The 19,327-nt window shown below is 35.9% G+C and overlaps 1 protein-coding gene across 1 annotated transcript; it reads left to right on the forward strand.

The window, feature by feature from the left end:
• The first annotated feature begins 12,450 nt into the window (after nt 1-12,450).
• On the forward strand, nt 12,451-13,518 carry LOC112523720. Its single transcript, XM_025133402.1, has one exon. The coding sequence runs from the start codon at nt 12,451-12,453 to the stop codon at nt 13,516-13,518; it is 1,068 nt and encodes a 355-aa protein (XP_024989170.1).
• The last annotated feature ends 5,809 nt before the right edge of the window (nt 13,519-19,327 follow it).

Here is a 19,327-nt window from a genome sequence, read left to right on the forward strand (position 1 = left end):
CCTGCCATACCTCGCGTTTCCGCTTTAGCGGGGTGTGACATCTCAAGTATTCTAAAAGTTCTTACCAAAGAAGAACATCTTTCCTTCTTTATATTTCAGCAAATCTTTTCTATTTTGCTAAGTATATCTCTATGTAAACTAAGAATGTTTTAGATAGGTTATTGTAAGTCCACAATGATCAATCTTCAATATGTCTTCTATGAATCTATGGCAATCTTCAAGAACATGTAAGCACAATCTTGGAAAGAGATGAAAGGAGTTGTCAAGAAGTCAAACTCTATTTTCTTTACATAATGTTTTACAATGAAGCTCCTTTCTATTACACAAATGACAAAACCTATATATAGGGTCAAAGTATTAACCATCTAGTCAAAGTCAAACTAACTATATAAAGTCAAACACGATGTCTATTACAATTATAGACAAAATTAACTTTCAAGACAAATACAATTTTAACACTGAAATTCAGTCCTAACATTCTCCACCTTTGTATTCGAGATTGAAAGAATTTAGGCGCTTTAAATCTCGTTTGAACTTTGTCTCTTTAAGCTCTTTATGACTTCTTTAAAAACTTCAGAACAATCTGTACTTGAAATCTTCAGACGATCGTTTGTTGAGAAAACCTTCTAACATTCTTCCCCTCGAATGTAGAACAGCAATGATCTTCTCTTTTATCAATGTAAAACAAAATCAACAACAATCTTCAGATATGATCTTCAAGATACGATCTTCAGATAACGAATAACTAACATTCTTCCCAAAAAAACAAACTTTTTCAGACAAAAATTCATAAACTTTCTCTTCGATGAGAAATTTTATAAGTCCCAAATATGATCAATCATCTTGAAAGCTTCAAACAACAATGGCAGAGATGATATTCAATTAAGAACTCTTAGAAGGAGAAGAGAGAGAAAGTCAATGCATCCAATCTTGATCAAACTTCACTATTACATAACTGATGTTGCAATTAGAATCCTACAAAAATACAAAGAATAAACCCTTTATATAGGGTCAAACATCTAGGCAAAGTCAAAGTCAAACTCTCTAAAGAAAAATCAAACACGATGACTTTTACACAATTATAGACAAAATTAACTTTCAAAACGAATACAATTTTACACTGATTTTCAGTCCTAACATTCTCCCCCTTTGTATTCAGACTTGAAAGAATTTCCGCGCTTTGAGTCTCGTTTGAACTTTGATGCTTTAAGCACATTATGACTTCTTCAAAAAAAATCTTCAACTTGAAACTTCATACAATCATTTATTGAGAAAGACCTTCTAACATTCTCCCCCTCGAATGTAGAACCACGATGATCTTCTCTTTTGACAATATAGATCATAAACAAAAACGATCTTCAGAATTGAACTTTAACAAATTTTCTCTTCAGAGGTTGTCTTCATCAGCAAACTGTTGAAAAATTGATCTACACATTCAACATCTCTCAGTCATTTTAGCATCGGAATAATTTTCTGTAATCATCTCTAGTCGCACTCATTTTGAGTCTTTTGCCATCATTGAAGTTACCCCTTGATCTTTACATTAAATTCTCCTTATAATGTTCGAAATTGAACAATTCATTCATTATTACATACTTCCCCTTATGATGAAATGAGAATCATGACATCATACACAAGAATGAATGAAATTTTCCGTGAAAGTCGTCAATTCATGAAAATGTAAGTAGATCTTTTCAAATCCACTTGTTTAATCTTTTCAGATTAAGGGAATGGGAAGATAACAGCCAATTTCAACGTATGAAATTGTTTTCAATCTTATAAAAAGATTGGCCTGTGAGTATAACAGATATACTCAGTATAATGGATGTACTGTATATATGAGACTTTTTGATGTTCATCTCACCAAGTCTTCCATTCAATCATCGATATCTTACAAAATTATATCTATGAATGTTTGGGCAAAATAACATATAATTTGCAAAATCTGTGTAGTGTAGAAAGATAAAGCAACATATGCTTTTGTTTAGGCTCAAAAAGATAATTCGTGTGAACTACACAAATTTATCAGACTCAATTCGTGATCAAAAAGACTTGAAGGGGGGACATATATCCTTCTTTTTCAATATCAATTTTCTCCAAATGAGAAATTGATAGATTGTGAGCTGTGTGCCCTAAGTGTTATTGAAACACTTATCTGTTAAGAGTTAAATGAGTAGTTGGTGGGGTTGTGACAAGAATTGGCCTGGGCTTTACCTTTTTCAATACTAGTCTTGAAAGAATTGAGAACTAATAGATTACGTGGTATGCCCGGAATTTAGAAGTTTGGAACAAGATTTTTGTGTTCTTTTAATCATGACATAACACTCATCAATTCTTTTGGCTCACAACAACTACCCCTCTCTTTTTCATTTTAAGCTCAGCACACAAACCCTTTTTGAATTTAAGCTCACTCAGATATGGTTGTCCTCTTGGGTAGGTTTGTCGGTTTTGACATTCCATAGAGGTATTTCTGTTAAGCACTCAGTCCCTCCTAAAATTTAGTATTGTTCTCAGTTGATCACAAAAGTTGATCAAAAATAATATTTCAGATAAAGTACAATGATCAGATAAAAATTGATCAAGATATTTGGCTTTAAGCACAATCAATGAAAGATAATGCGACAAAGATCAGATTATTCGATATATGAGAGAAATGAATGAAGATCTGTAAGAACGAGTTTACAGATTTTGAAAAAAAAATGAAGTGTATATCAATCAAGGAAAAAAAATCAGAAATCAACTTTTGAATACAAACGAGCGTATTATCACCGAAAATGATATTATTATAAGAGAAGTGATAATAACAGTTTGAAGAATAGCTGAAACAGGTATTGGAGTTATGTTCGATGAGAAATTACGCAAGTTAAATCTCAGGAAATACCTGTTCAGAAAATGTACTTGTTTAAAAAAAATTATTCACTTTCCGAAAACATTTATTGAACTTTCTAGAGACTCCCCCTAGAAAGTAGATTATAAAAATATTTCGATTCAGCTCAAAAATTAAAAAAAATTAAGAAAACATTTTAAGCACGGGTCTTAAACTGAGTGTTTAGAAACCACACTCGGTAACGCACGACACCTGAACTGAATTGTTCAGAAGCCTTTGTTGGACAGTGTACAACTCCCCCTGCATTAGTGTATCAAAGAAATGATATTTTGATCAGCATAAACTTGACACACCTGCAAAACCAGATTAAATAGATTTTGGTACCCAAATGAATTTGGGTCCTATTTTGTTAGTATCAGGCTGGGGTATGTTCTAACTTCCAAACCATTTATTTCTATAAGATATTTTCTTTTCAGCACTATTAATAGGATGATTATATACATAATATGATCCATACCAGTTATTATAATCATACCTGTTCTTACCTTTCTTATTGATAAAATCATTGGTTTTGCATAGTGAGCACATAATTCTTCTCTTGCTAAGATTGGTCAGATCATTAGTGGATCTCACAATGCAAGGAATAACAGAATTAGTAACAACAGATGTATGAGACGAAACAGAATCAGCTTCATTAACCCAAATGCTTTTAGTCTTAGAGGATTTATTGGGTGATCCAATAACATACTGATTAGAAGAATGAAAATAGTTCTTAGAAACAGTTGATTTAGGGCTGCTTGAATAACTGTTCGATTTGGAACAGTCATAGAAGCTGGTTTTACACTAAGAAGGAGAACCGATTGAGCTTTGAGCACCAGAAAAGTCTTTGCCTTTCTGTAAAAGCTGGTCTCTTTCAACAGTAACTAAATCAAACTTAATTTTAAGTTTTGTTCTCATCTTCAGCTCAGTTTCAAGGTCTATCTTCAGATCAAACAATTTGCTTGTAGTATCCAAGAGTTTACCTTCTAACTCCTTCTGAAGCATTTCAAACTTTCTCTTCTGATTTATTCTCTCTCTTTTCTCTTCATCTGAGCTGCTCTTTTCATTCTCAGAAGCAATGTCAAACCACTTTTTCTTATTAGCAAGCTCTTTAGCAATAGTTGTATGTTTCTTTATAGTATTCCTCTTATCAAGAGAAAATTGCTTCATATCTTCATCTAAAGCCTTCTGCTTTAGAGCAATGCTTTCAGATAATTTCTGTATTTGGCTCTGACACTCTTCTGTAATTTCTTTCTTCTCTTTATCATTCTTGGCACGTTCCAAGATGATCAGCTGCTCAAAATCCGAGATTTGCTTTAACAGCATCTTTGCGTTCAGCTCGAGAGCGTTTATCTTATTCTCATAAGATACACGTTCAGCTTCAAATTTTCTTTCTAGTTCAATCACCCTCTTCTTCTCTTTCTCAAATTTCTTCCTCTCAACATTCATACTATTCTCAACTTCTATAACCTTCCCTTTCTCTTCATTCAGTAATATACTTAACTCAATTAGATCACTCTCAGACTTGTGAAAATTTTCAGTTAAGTCCTCTGTCTCTGTATTAACTTTCTCAGAACAATTCTTCACTTTTTGCAAATCTTGAAGTTTGTTGAATAAATTCTTATTCGCATCAACCCATATCTTCAATTCTTCTTCACATTTTGTCCTTACTTTATTCAAAATTCTCTCAAATTCGCAAGTCTTATCAGATAAAATCTTTTCAGAATTTTCTCTCAAGGTTTTATTTTCACTTTGTAGCTCCTTGATAAATTCTTTATCAGCAAAGTTTTTATCGAACGTATTAAAATATTTTTCTTTATGATCCTCAATGCTCTTTTCCAGCTTTGAAATTATCTCTTTCAACTCCTTATTCTCCTTCTCAATAAAAGCTGCCATTAAGAAATACAAGATTGATCAAATAAATAATCTATGCAGTTCAAGAATTTGATTAAAAAAATACACTCTAAAAATATTACACAATCACTCTCAAAAAGAATTTACACTTCACACAATTTCTGAAAATTCAAACTGGTAAAAAAAATATACTAAAAACTCTCAAAGGTTGAGCCTAAAATTGCTCAAGGATGTACTTAAATCGTTAAAGGCAAATCTTAAATCGCTCAAGTCTAAGTCTTAACCGCTCAAAGCTCAACTCTTAATCTCACAAGAGGTGGTAACACTAACTTGTTCTAGAATGAACTCACTCACAATAAGATACCTCAAGATTTAAATCGCTCAAATCATAAACTAAATCTCTCACCAAAATAGTTAAGTTGCTCACAACTAAGAACTAAGTCTCTCACCAAGTCTTCCTTAATCGCTCAAGGCTGTTTACTACAAGAAATAAATCGCTTACCACTCAATGTAAACCGCTCAAGCTATGTTCTCTAAGTTGCTCAATGCAGCTCCTAATCCGGTCACTGCATGAAGAAAGTTGGTTACTGCATGGAACACTACACTTACTAAGTCGCTAACCACTAGGTTTTAAATCGCTCAAACTTGAATCTCTACACAACCTAAATCGCTTACTACTATGGTCCTAATTCGGTCAAGTCCGCAGTAGGATAAATCGCTCAACACTATCCTAAATCCGCTCAACACTAAACCTAAACCGCTCAATGAAGAACTAAGTTGGTCAAGTTTGTTTTAAAACCTCTCACAACTTGATGTAAACTGCACACCTCACAAGCTTAAACCGCTCAAGACTAAATGTTAATCGCTCAAGACAGTTGTGGCTAAATCGCTCAATACCTTGCCTTAAACCGGTCAACTCCGCTCAAAGAGGTGTACTAATACGGTTAACTCTGCTCAAAGCAGTTTCTAAGTTCGGTCAAGATCGCTCAAAGCTTAGACAATGTGTCCCTTAATCCGCTCAAAATCGCTCAAAGCATGAAGTCTAAATCGCTCACCTTAAAGAGATAAATCGATCAAAGCATGAACTAAATCCGCTCAAAGCATGGTCAAGTCCGCTCAAAACATGGCCTATATCCGCTTAAAGCATGGCCTATATCCGCTCAAAGAAGGTATGCATGAATCTTTAAGTCGCTCACTACATGGAGAAATAGATCGCTCACCTCACACGCTCCCTAACTCGCTCAACATACCACCTTAAACTGGTCAAAGCTTAGATGTAAGATGAAAACTTTACCTTGCTCAAAGATTATGCAATGACGAACTAAATCGCTCACAACACATGAGCTAAATCGCCTACCACAATGAATAAATCGCACAAGACTATTTTAAACCGCTCAAAGAAAATGAAATAAATCGCTCAACAAACACAAAACTTATCGAAAACTCATACAAAAATGGATCAAATTCTACCTTTTAGATGAATTTTCATAAGAACACGAAGAACGCCAAAATTCATAAAACTCTTCAATTCTTTACTTTCAATGATCAAATCATGAAGTTGTAAGAATAAAACTGATCCACGATTTAAAACCGTACACAGTGAACACAATTTTAACAACTAAACATCCATAAATAAGAGATTTGAGATAAATTTATGAAGAACAAAGATGAACTTCAAGAACACTTATGAACTTCAAGAACAATATGATGAATCTCCAAAAAAATTGTGCAATTCTTGTTGATTTCTTCAATCAAATTCCTTGCAAACTTGCTCTAATACCAATTATAAGTCCCAAATATGATCAATCATCTTGAACGCTTCAAACAACAATGGCAGAGATGATATTCAAGTAAGAACTCTTAGAAGGAGAAGAGAGAGAAAGTCAATGCATCCAATCTTGGTCAAACTTCACTATTACGTAACTGATATTACAATTAGAATCCTACAAAAATACAAAGAATAAACCCTTTATATAGGGTAAAACATCTAGGCAAAGTCAAAGTCAAACTCTCTAAAGAAAAGTCAGACACGATAACTTTTACACAATTATAGACAAAATTAACTTTCAAAATGAATACAATTTTACACTGATTTTCAGTCCTAACAAATCTCTATCAGTAAATTTTTGAAACGATGATCTTCACATTCAAAAACTCTCAGACATTTTAGCACAGGAATAATCTTTAGTAATAATCTCCGATCATACTCCTTTTGAGTCTTTTGCCGATCTTTGTTGTTACTCCCCCTTGATCTTTATAACATATTCCCCTTATATCATTCGGAATTGAACATTTCATTCATTATTTCATATTCCCCCTTATGATGAAATGAGAATCATTATATCATACATCTGAATGGATGAAATCTTAAAGTGAAAGTCGTCAATTCATAAAAATTGTAAGCAGATCTTTTCAAATGCACTTGTTTAATCTTTTTAGATTAAAGGGAATGGGAAGGTAACAACCAATTTCAACTTATGAAATTGTTTACAATCTTATAAAAAGATTGGCTTGTAAGTATAACAGATATACTCAGTACAATGGATGTATTGTATATATGAGACTTTATGAGGTTCATCTCACCATGTCTTCCATTCAATCATCGATATCTTATAAAAGAATATTTATGAATGTTTCGGCAAAATTGCATATAATTTGCAAAATATGTGTAATGTAGAAAATAAAGCAACATATGCTTCTGTTTAGGCTCAAAATGATAAACCGTGTGGACTACACAAATTTATCAGACTCAATGCATGATCAAAAAAACTTAAAAGGGGGACATATATCCTTCTGTTTCAATATCAAATTTCTCCGAATGAGAAACTGATAGATTGTGAGCTGTGTGCCCCAAGTGTTATTGAAACACTTATCTGTTAAGAGATAAATGAGTAGCTGGTGGGGTTGTGACAAGAATTGGTCTGGGCTTTGCCTTTTTCAATATTAGTCTCGAAAAAATTGAGAACTAATAGATTATATGGATGCCCGAAATTTGGAAGTTTAGAACAGGATTCTTATAATCTTTTAATCCTGACACAACTCTCGTCAATTCCTTTATCTCACAACAACTACCCCTCTCTTTTTCATTTTATATGCAGCACACAAACCCATTATGAGTTTAAGCTCACTCAGATATGGTTGTCCTCTTGGTTAGGTTTGTCGGTTCTGACATTCCATAGAGGTATTTCTGTAAAGCACTCAGTCCCTCCTAAAATAACATTGTAAGCTCAAATGATCACAAACAATTGATCAAAAATATTATTGCATATAAAGCACAATGATCATATAAAATTTGATCAAGATGTAACTTTGAAGCACAATCAAACAAGGAGTGATATATGAAATCAGATTATTCAGTACGTGTGAGAAATGAATGAAGATATGTAAGAACAAGTTTACAAATTTAGAATATTCAAAGAATTATAAAAAGTGCATCAATCAAAGAAAAAAAATATATCAGAAAAACAAACTTCGATTACTAACGAGCGTATTATCACCGAAAATGATATTATTTACAAGACGTGAGAATAACAATTTCAAGAATAGTTGTGTGACATCCGTCAATTCTGGAGTTTCAGGTTAGCAGCAATCTAGGGTTTGTAAAAGTAGAAATATTTTACTAGGACTTAGTTAAGTTGATTAGGGCTCAATTGGCTTAGATTCCCAACGTTTAGTTTAGAAAATCATGATTTAGCGATAAAATTAACTTATGTAATGCCAAATACACTAAAATTTCCCCAGACATGATAAAAGTTGATGATATGAAGTCCAAATTAAAAATATAAAAGTCCAATATTAAAAATTCAAACAACTTTGCAAAAATTAGGAAATTTGACCTAATATTAATTTTTTTTTTATCACATTTTAACATTTTATCTTTTTTTCTTAACATTTTAATGGGTTTTAGTTTAAAAAAAATGTGAACTTGGGCCCTCTAGGGCCGGCCACATGTTGTACACACAAGACCCACATATAAAAAGCATTTGTCTCTTTGTTTGCCTCTTCATTTAGTTCATTTTGCATGTAAATCCTCTCAAAAATCCCTCTTCTCCTCCCTTAAAACACTTCAGCCGAAAATTAAAAACAAAACCCCTTAGTTTCAATCATTTTTGAAGAACTTTGAAGGAATCAAAGTGCTAACAACAAAGTTAAAGAGTTAGTTACATTGTTTTAGTATYTTAAACATCATTTCTCATCTTTTTCTACACATTTCCTTCTCTTTTGAACTCAAATTTCTGGAGTATTTAGATGGTAGATTATACACCAAAGACATGAAAGATGTCTTCATAATGGTGATAATCCATGACCCATACAACTAGAACTCAAGAAATCAAGTTTTGATGTTATGCACGTAGATTTTTCTATAATCTGAGATGTTTGAGTTCATGCATGTAATTATAAAAATTAAAGGATGATTTTGATCCAAAAATATATGATAAAATGATGTTAAATAAGTGTATAAAACGAGAATCAAATTTATAAGTGAAAATGAAGAGCCAAAACACTCATTTTCCATGGGTTAAGCATTTTTGGTTTCTGGCAGATTTCATGCATGAACTTCATTCGATCATATCTTGAAAAATACTTAGTCAAATGACTTGATTCTTCTTCTGGAGCCCTTTTAATTGAGTTATTTTTCAGACCCAAGTGGTTTCATGTAAAAACTCAGAGATTTGACCTCTCAACCACTGAGATTAAATTAAGAATGCAAGGGATGATCTGTTAGAGTAAAATTTCTACTTTAATCGGTCATAACTCTCTTAATATTTCACTAAAATACTTGATTATTCATCTGGAAATTAATTTATTGGATTATCTTTCAAACAAAAGCAGTTTCAATAAAAAATATTGAGATTTGAGGTCTCAAACACTCAAACTAAGTTGGGTGTGCATGCAATCAGAATCTGACAGATTTGGAGATGTGTCTTAAAATGACCATAACTCCCTCCAAACGTAATCATAAATGATGATTCTTTTTCTGGAAGATATATATTTGAGTTAGTTTTAAAACACAATTGGAAAATCTAAAAATATTGATATTTGACCTTCCAAACAGATGTGGCAAAAAGAGTATGCAGGCTGCCATGATAACTGTGACACTTAAACTTGAGTATAATGATTAAAATACCTAACCACCTCTAAAAATGATGTTATTTATGTCAAACTTTCCCTAAGACATTAAAATAAAACATATAAAAATTTGGTTGATCAAATAAATCAAGAAAATAACTTATTATGCTCATATGTGAACTGAAGTTTCTGCCAGTAGAAAAATGAAAACTCTTGTTCAAGAAAAATATAGATTTTTTATAATATTAAAGAATAAAACGCGTAAGTTATAGATTTTCTTAAAGCATCATATAAATCAATAAATTTTGCATTTAATCATAATCACAAATTAATACTTAAAACTAATATGTATCACATAAGGATTATATAAGACATGATGAGCTAAGCAATACCTTAGCCCTAAGAATTGGACCTAAATCTGATAGTGTGTTTCACTTCCATAGGAAGGACCTAGAACCGAGAAATTGTGCAACCGTACAACAACTCTATAATCTTTTGCTGAAAAGGTGAGTTTTCACAGCCCCCTTTTACTCTTACCGCAATTTTGGGGGAAAAGCATGCTATAATACTATGTATCGGTTGCTCTAATATGCGTGAATTGTTAAATTTTTCTTATTGCTATTGCACATGGTTTGTATGCTTGTGTTAGTTGCCTGAGTTTTCTTTTGCTATCGCTCTTAAATCCCCATTTTCCCTTTACACTACCTATTAATTCATTATATGAACCGTTGGTAATTATGGATAGCGCTATTTGGTTTGACAACCCACTTTTGACTGACGAGTTAGAAGTGCATATTACCAAAACGGGTCTTACACATGTAGATTTATTTCACCGCTGAGGTACGATCCGAGAGTTATACAAAAGTCTTACACATGTGGATTTATTTCACCACTGAGGTAGGACGTGAGAATAATAGTACTCATGTTGGCGATAGAACATGTAGTCGCGGGGTGCTGTCATTAGGTTTGGTAATGGGCTCGTGGCTTTAGCATTTAAGCATACAATTTTACCTTGTGTTTTACATACTACTAATTACTATTCCATTATGTGGATTAAACCGCTTTGCAAGTTAAACTTTGTATTTGTTTAAAACCTGTGAACTCACCAACTATTTCAGTAGTTGACCTCTTTCTTCGGCATGCTTTTCAGGTGTTCTTCATTAAGGTTGGCATATAGGAAGGCATCATGTGGCAGCATATCGTTTTTTTTTGTCAAACATGTTATTTCCCTTTTGAAATGTTGTAATTTTGTGACATTGTAAACCTTTGAACTATCTTCTTTTACTATGGTTGGTGTTGTCTTCTACCTTATGTTGTGAAACCCTTCAGCTGTTACATCTCATGTTTCCGCCGCAACGGGGTGTAACAGGTTGGGTATTAGACCCGAAGGTTATAGAGAACATTGGTTTTCCTTGGGAAAGCCCAAACTATAGCCGAAACCTGGAAATAACTTTTAAAATTCTGAACATATTGTTTGTATAACTAAATCAGTATTGCATTATTGGACCTTAATTAAACAAAGTCTGATCACCTATGTTTAATTAAGAAAAGATTAATGCTATAATTGAAATGGTTATATTGGGAATATATTTAAGATTATTTTCCTCTCAAAACCTTTGAAGCATCATATTTGGTGTGTGAATAGGCATTGCATATAATAGATGATTATAGATATACCCTTAGTGACTTAGTGCACTCTTATCTCAGCTTCACTGTGTCATCATCATCTTTTTCTCTCAATTCATACTCGGCTGACGAGTCGGGTTATGTCACCGGCCGTCACCAGGCCAACCCGCCTATCATTCGAGAGGAGAAACCTCATGTTGACACCGATTCGGATCACGAGGTGTCCAGCGAGAGGACTAATGGAGCCCACCTGAGAATGTCACCTACTACCGAGTTACCCTAGGCGACCATGGTAGTTCATCGGCCAGTTCCGGGTGGGGCGCGCACCCGTCAGTCGGCACAAAAGACCGTTCCTATGCCAAGGAGGGCAGGACTAGGACCCTTGCGCCAGGAGCCGGTGGTGACACCTCGTGTAGTTGTGGGGGTACCTGTAGGAGAAGCATCCGGCATGGCACAGGCCGAGGCACAAAGGGTTCAGTCCATGGCTGCCGAACTGCAGAGATGCAAGGCAAGGTTGGCATATCAGCACCAGGCTATGGCCAACTTGACAGAGGCTGCAAACCTCCTGCACCAGACGTCAATGGAGACATGGGAGACTGCCAATGCGGCAAGAAGATCTGTGCGGAGGATAGTGATTTTATGTCATGTGATGGGAGGACTGGCACTGGCAATAATTGTGATGTTGCTCCTACTGGTCACTTATCGGGGATGGTTTTAGTTGAATAATTATTAGTAGTCTTTTCGGCACAACATATATGCAAAGAAAAACATTAACTTCCAAAATGTGTGCTTTTTACTACTTTCTAATGAATTAGTCACCTTGGAGTCGAAATCTTTTGATAAGCAATGAATCTTTGACGTTGCTGAATAAACATTATTCAAACTATGTATGAAAAGCCATTTTTGTGGGATGTAAATTTTTTTATGATTATCATTGTTGTGAATTCCAAGTTGTGATTTAAGGTATTGAAGTATGGTCATTTTTTTAAAAAAAATTCTAATCAAATAAACGTTTGTGAACATATTCTAGAACCATGCCCCCAAGAAGGAGCGCACGCAGCATGAGAGGGAATCCTGAAAGCCAGACACCCGATATAGCACAGTTGATAGCTCAGCAAATTCGGGAGGCGGTACCAACTATTGTCGCTCAGGTTGCAGCGGGCATTAATGCAAGTCAAAGGAGTGAGGGAGGCCCTAGCACCGAGAATCTTGTCAGGGAGGAGAACCGTAACACCAACAATAGAGGATGCAGTTACAAGACATTCATGTCCTGCAAGCCCAAGGAGTTTCATGGAAAAAAAGGTGCAATTGGACTACTATCATGGATTGAGAGCATGGAGTCGGTACTCCATATTAGCAGGTGCTCTGATGACTATAAGGTGGAGTATGAAACATGCCAACTCCAGGGTAGAGCCCTAACTTGGTGGAACATTCAAGTTCAAACCCGTGGTCGCCAAGCTGCCTATGAGCTATTATGGGAAGAACTCAAAAAGTTACTCATCGAAGAGTATTGTCCTAAGAGCGAAATTCAGAAGCTAGAAGTTGAATTCTGGAATCACACCATGATTGGAATAAAGGTGGACAAATACATTGCTCGTTTTCATGAGCTTGCCAAGTTAGTACCTCATATGGTCACTCCGGAGGAGAAACGAATTGATCGGTACATGTGGGGATTGGCACCTGAAATCCGAGGGATGGTCACGTTGGCAAACCCAACCACTATACAAAATGCGGTAGTTTTGGCAAACCGTCTGACAAATGATGCAGTTAGATCAGGGATTTTAAAGCAAGACAAATTTGGTGGAAAGAGGAAACCAGAGGGGCAATCGTGGAGAAGGGGCAACAACAAGTTAGGCAAGAACCAAAGAGTGGTGAAGAATTTTGGAGTAAAGGCTCAGGAACCGGGGCAGTATAGTCTGCCACTTCCAAAATGCAGCAAATGTAATTATCACCATACAGGGGCCTGTCCTACATGTGGCAAATGTAATCGGTTGGGTCATATCGCCAAGTTTTGTAGAGGGGAAAAGGAAAATAAGGACGAAATAAGAGTACCTATGAGTGTGGAAGTCAAGATAACTTCAGGAATAAGTGCCCAAGGATAATTAGAAGATCGAGCATCAACAATGCTGGAAACCAGGTAAGGCAAACCAGTCAGGGAAATCAAGGAGGCCAGGCTCGGGGAAGGGTATTTGCAACGGGAGCCGAAGAGGCACGTCAAGAACCTAATGTTGTGACAGGTACGTTTCTCTTAAACAACCTCTATGCCTCAGTAATATTTGACTTTGGAGCAGATAGAAGTTTTGTTTCCCTAGAATTTAGGCCGTTGTGGAAGTCAAGATCACTTCAGGAATAAGTGCCCAAGGAAAATTAGAAGATGGAGCATCAACAATGCTAGAAACCAGGTAAGGCAAACCAGTCAGGGAAATCAAGGAGGCCAGGCTCGGGGAAGGGCATTTGTAATAGGAGCCGAAGAGGCACGTCAAGACCCTAATGTTGTGACAGGTACGTTTCTTTTAAACAACCTCTATGCCTTAGTAATGTTTGACTCTAGAGCAGATAGAAGTTTTGTTTCCCTAGAATTTAGGCCGTTGATAAATCTGAAATCGAGGAAGTTGAAAGATGCTTACACTATCGAATTTGCCAATGGCCAAGAAATAAAGGTTAGGGACGTAATCTTGGGTTTATTTAGTATTGATCTTATCCCAATTAAATTGGGTAGTTTCGATGTAGTGGTAGGAATGGACTGGTTGTCTAAGAATCGAGCGGAGATTTGTTGCTTTGAGTGGATTGTGCGAATACCTTACCAAGACGGAGAAACCCTTTCTATACAAGGGGAAAAACCTGGAAGGAGTTTAAAGATGGTATCATTTGTGAAGATTTGCAAGTATATGAGGAAAAAGTGCGTTGCATTTTTGGCTCATGTATCGGAAAGGAAATATGAGGAAAAGCATATTCAGGATATTCCTATAGTGAGAAATTATCCAAAAGTATTTTCGGATGATTTGTCAGGACTTCCTCCATCTAGACAGGTCGAATTCCGAATTGACCTAGTTCCCGGGGAGGCGCCTGTTGGTAAAGCTCTATATCGCTTAGCACCGGCAGAGATGCAAGAGCTGTCAAGTCAACTTCAGGAACTTCTGGACAAAGGATTCATCTGGCCAAGCTCTTCACCTTGGGGACCTCTAGTCTTGTTCGTTAAAAAAAAGGATGGGTCATTTTGAATGTGCATAGATTATAGGGAGTTAAACAAGTTGACAATCAAGAACCGATATCCCCTCCCCCGAATTGACGATTTGTTCGATCAGTTGCTAGGCGCATGTTATTTCTCTAAGATTGACCTTCGGTCAGGGTATCATCAGCTAAGAGTTCGTGAGGAGGACGTCCCTAAGACGGCCTTTAGGACTCAATATGGGCACTACGAGTTTCTAGTTATACCCTTCGGTCTGACCAATGCGCCGACAGTATTTATGGATTTAATGAATAGGATCTGTAGACCGTATCTACACAAGTTTGTGATCGTATTTATCGATGATATGTTGATTTATTCACGGAGTAAGGTAGATCACGAGCAGCATCTGAAGATGATGTTAGAATTGCTCAAGGAGCAAGAATTGTATGCTACATTTTCAAAGTGTGAATTCTGGATTCGGGAGGTACATTTTCTCGGTCATGTGATTRGCGAAAAAGGAATTCATGTGGATCCGGCTAAGGTTGCGGCCATAAAGAAGTGGGAAGCACCAAAGACCCCGACTGAAATTCGTCAATTTATGGGTTTGGCAGGTTATTATCGACGATTTATAGAGAGCTTCTCAAAGATTTCCCAACCATTAACAGCATTGACCCATAAAGGTAAGAAATTTGTTTGGGGAAAACCCCAAGAGGACGCATTCCAACTGCTAAAGCATAAGCTATGCAATGCGCCAATCCTGGCTTTGCCAGAAGGAACCGAAAACTTCGTAGTATATTACGACGTATCCCACCAAGGTTTGGGTTGCGTATTGATGCAGAAGGACAAGGTTATAGCATACGATTCGAGGCAACTCAAAGCCCATGAGAAGAACTATACCACTCATGACTTGGAGCTAGGAGTTGTGGTTTTCGCTCTCAAAATATGGAGACATTATTTGTACGGCACTAAGTGTACTGTTTTTACCGACCACAAAAGTCTCCAGCATATCCTTGATTAGAAGATGCTCAATATGAGATAAAGGATATGGGTAGAGTTGCTCAGCGATTATGATTGTAAAATTCGATACCACCCAGGTAAGGCCAACATAGTTGCAGATGCTCTAAGCCGAAGGGAAAGGATAAAACCCTCTCGAGTACAAGGTTTGGGAACGCTTGTCCAGATGAGTTTGAAGACTCGAATTCTTGAAGCTCAGAATGAAGAAAATTGAAGAGTGAGACCTTGCATAATCTGGAGCATAAATTTAGGACTAAGTCAGATGGAGTGCGTTACTTCAAGGATAGAGTTTGGATTCCGAAGGTTAACAACCTACGGAAGTTAGTTTTGGAGGAAGCCCATAGATCTAGGTATTCGATTCACCTAGGGGCGGATAAGATGTATAAGGATCTGAGAGAGTACTACTGGTGGCCAGAAATCAAAAAGGATATAGCTTTGTATGTTGGGAAATGTTTGACTTGCTCAAGGGTCAAGGCAGAATATCAGAAGCCATCCGGATTGTTACAACAACCCGATATTCCACAATGGAAATGGGAACAAATCTCCATGGATTTTATCACCAAATTGCCTAGAACTGCTAAGGTCATGACGCGATATGGGTAATAGTGGATCAACTGACAAAATCCGCACATTTTCTTTCTATTCGTGAAGATTTTAGAGTGGTGAAGCTTGCTTAAATCTATGTTAACGAAATTGTTGCAAAACACAGAGTACCTATTTCCATTATCTCGGATAGAGATAGCCGCTTCACATTGCGGTTTTGGCAATCACTTCAGAAGGCGCTGGGTACACAGCTGAATTTGAACACCGCCTATCATCCCCAAACGGACGGGCAGAGTGAACGCACAATTCAAACTTTAGAAGATATGATTCGAGCATGCGTGATCGATTTTGAAGGAAGTTGGGACATTCATTTACCATTGATAGAGTTTTCTTACAACAACAGCTATCACACTAGTATTCAATGCGCGCCATATGAAGCCTTATACGGGCGTAAGTGTCTATCACCACTTAGTTGGTTGGAGATTGGGTATAGTCAGCTAACGGGACCAGACATTGTGCAGGAAACTACTGATAAGATATCAATAATCAGATAAAGACTCAAGGCTGCCAGGGATCGTCAAAAAAGTTATGCGGATAACCGGAGGAAGCCTCTTGAGTTTCAGATTGGGGATAAAGTGCTTTTGAAAGTATCACCGTGGAAAGGGTTAGTGCGGTTTGGGAAAAAGGGGAAGTTAAGCCCTAGGTATATTGGACCATTCGAGATCACCGAAAGAATTGGTCCAGTGGCATATAAACTAAAGCTACCCCAGGAAGTAAGCGCCATTCATAATACGTTCCAAGTGTCCAGTCTTAAAAAATGCTTGGCCGACGACTCATTGATCAGGCCCCTAGAAGATGTTCAAATTGATGATTGGTTGCACTTCATAGAAGAACCCATTGAGATCCTCGACAGAGAAGTTAAGCAGTTAAAGCGAAGCAAAATTCCAAGTCTGAAGGTTCGTTGGACATCGAGGCGTGGGCCTGAATATACTTGGGAACGTGAGGATTGTATGAGGCGCAAGTATCCTCACCATTTTGCTCAAGATGCAGTCACATTAGGTAACCATTGAATTTCGGGACGAAATTCTTCCAACCGGGGGAAACTGTGACATACGCCAATTCTCGAGTTTCAGGTTAGTAGCAATCTAGGGTTTGTAAAAGTAGAAATATTTTAATAGGACTTAGTTAAGTTGATTAGGGCTCAATTGGCTTAAATTCCCGACGTTCACTTTAGAAAATCATAATTTAGCGATAAAATTAACTTATGTAATGCCAAATACACTAAAATGTCTCCAAACATGATAAATGTTAGGACCTTTAGATTCAGCTTGGTATTTAATCACTTACTCTGGATGAACTCTTAGAACAATTACAGTGCAGTGGAAACAATTAAATGAACAAACAGAGCAAATAATCAATCAAGAACACAGATGAAGAATATGAAGAACACGAGAGAATAGCTTAAAATGGTTTTCAATTCTTTTGAAAATATTGACAAATACAATACAGGAAGCACACTAAATTACAAAGGCCTAAGCTGCTATATATACTAGTTCCTAACGGCTTTTCTGACATGACCTAGACAAGTGAAATRMTCTAAGYCGTTCAAATAAAGCAGATTACAAACATAGTCACGTGAAAAGCACGTGCAGCTAACAAACCTAAGTAAAGCGGTGAGAAGAGGTTCTTCACAGAAGATAATACAGCAGATCCTCTGTGAGCCATCCCAGAGGCTCTGCTGGATGTGACTTGTAAGCTCTTGATGCCAGAGGATCAGTTTCCAGAACCTCTGTGAGAGACAACAGAGGTTCTGTCATTCTTGACTTGTACGCTTTTGTTCACAGAGGACAAGTTTCCAGAACCTCTGTGATAGACAACAGAGGTTCTGTCACTTTTGACTTGTACGATTGAACATCTTCTGTTGTTGGTCCTCTGTGGTAGACCTCTTCTGTCAACACTTGCAGTAGTACTTTTTCATACTTTTACATTAAATGAAATATGAGAGCTAACAATAAAAGTTGATGACATGAAGTCCAAATTAAAAATATAAAAGTCCAATATTAAAAATTCAAACAACTTTGCAAAAATTAGGAAATTTGACCTAATATTGATTTTTTTTATCACATTTTAGCATTTTATCTTTTTTCTTAACATTTTAATGGGTTTTAGTATAAAAAAAATGTGGACTTGGGCCCTCTAAGGCCGGCCACATGTTGCACACACAAGACCCACATATAAAAAGCATTTTTCTCTTTGTTTGCCTCTTCATTTAGTTCATTTTGCATGTAAATCCTCTCAAAAAGCCCTCTTCTCCTCCTTTAAAATACTTCAGCCGAAAATTAAAAACAAAACCCCTTAGTTTCAATCATTTTTAAAGAACATTGAAGGAATCAAAGTGCTAACAACAAAGGTAAACAGTTAGTTACATTGTTTTAGTATTTTAAACATCATTTATCATCTTTTTCTTCACATTTCCTTCTTCCTTTTGAACTCAAATATATGGAGTATCTAGATGGTAGATTATACACCAAAGACATGAAAGATGTCTTCATAATGGTGATAATCCAAATGTTGGGTTAAAGTTAGAGCGTTAAAGTTGTATTCAAGTTTCTCCTTAGAATAGCTTTATTTTGTAATAGTGTAGTTTTACTATTCCTAGTATAAATAGTATTTCCCTTTGTAATTGTCATTAACCAAGTCATTAGCAGATTTGTAATCAAGATTAGAGCTGTAAATTTCTCTCTCTCAATCTAATCATTCTTTGATAATTCTCTCTCTACTTTTATGTTCATCTTGATTCTTGAAGATCATATCATGTTTGTATGATTTCTGGACTTCACAGTTGGTATCAAAGCAAGCTGCAGCAGTTTAGATTAGAGAATTAAACTGATTTTGCACAAATTTTCAAGATTTTTTGAAGATTCATCGATCTGGGTCATATTGTTCATCATAGTTCTTGAGAGTTCATCTTCCAGATTGGGTTTTTGATCATAAATCGGTCATTATCTGAGTGTTATTTGAAAAGATTTACACTACTAGATTCGTTTTTACATTTCGAACAACTTTGATTCACACTATTTTTTATTTTAAACAAGTTTTAAACCAGTTTTGATCGAAAATTGATATTTTATATTTTGGAAAATTTTCTTCAAAACTCATAATTTTTCATGTTTTGATCCAAATTT

This window comes from Cynara cardunculus (genome assembly GCF_001531365.2).
Source record: "Cynara cardunculus var. scolymus isolate 2C chromosome LG 12, CcrdV1, whole genome shotgun sequence".
NCBI classification, from domain to species: Eukaryota; Viridiplantae; Streptophyta; class Magnoliopsida; order Asterales; family Asteraceae; genus Cynara; species Cynara cardunculus.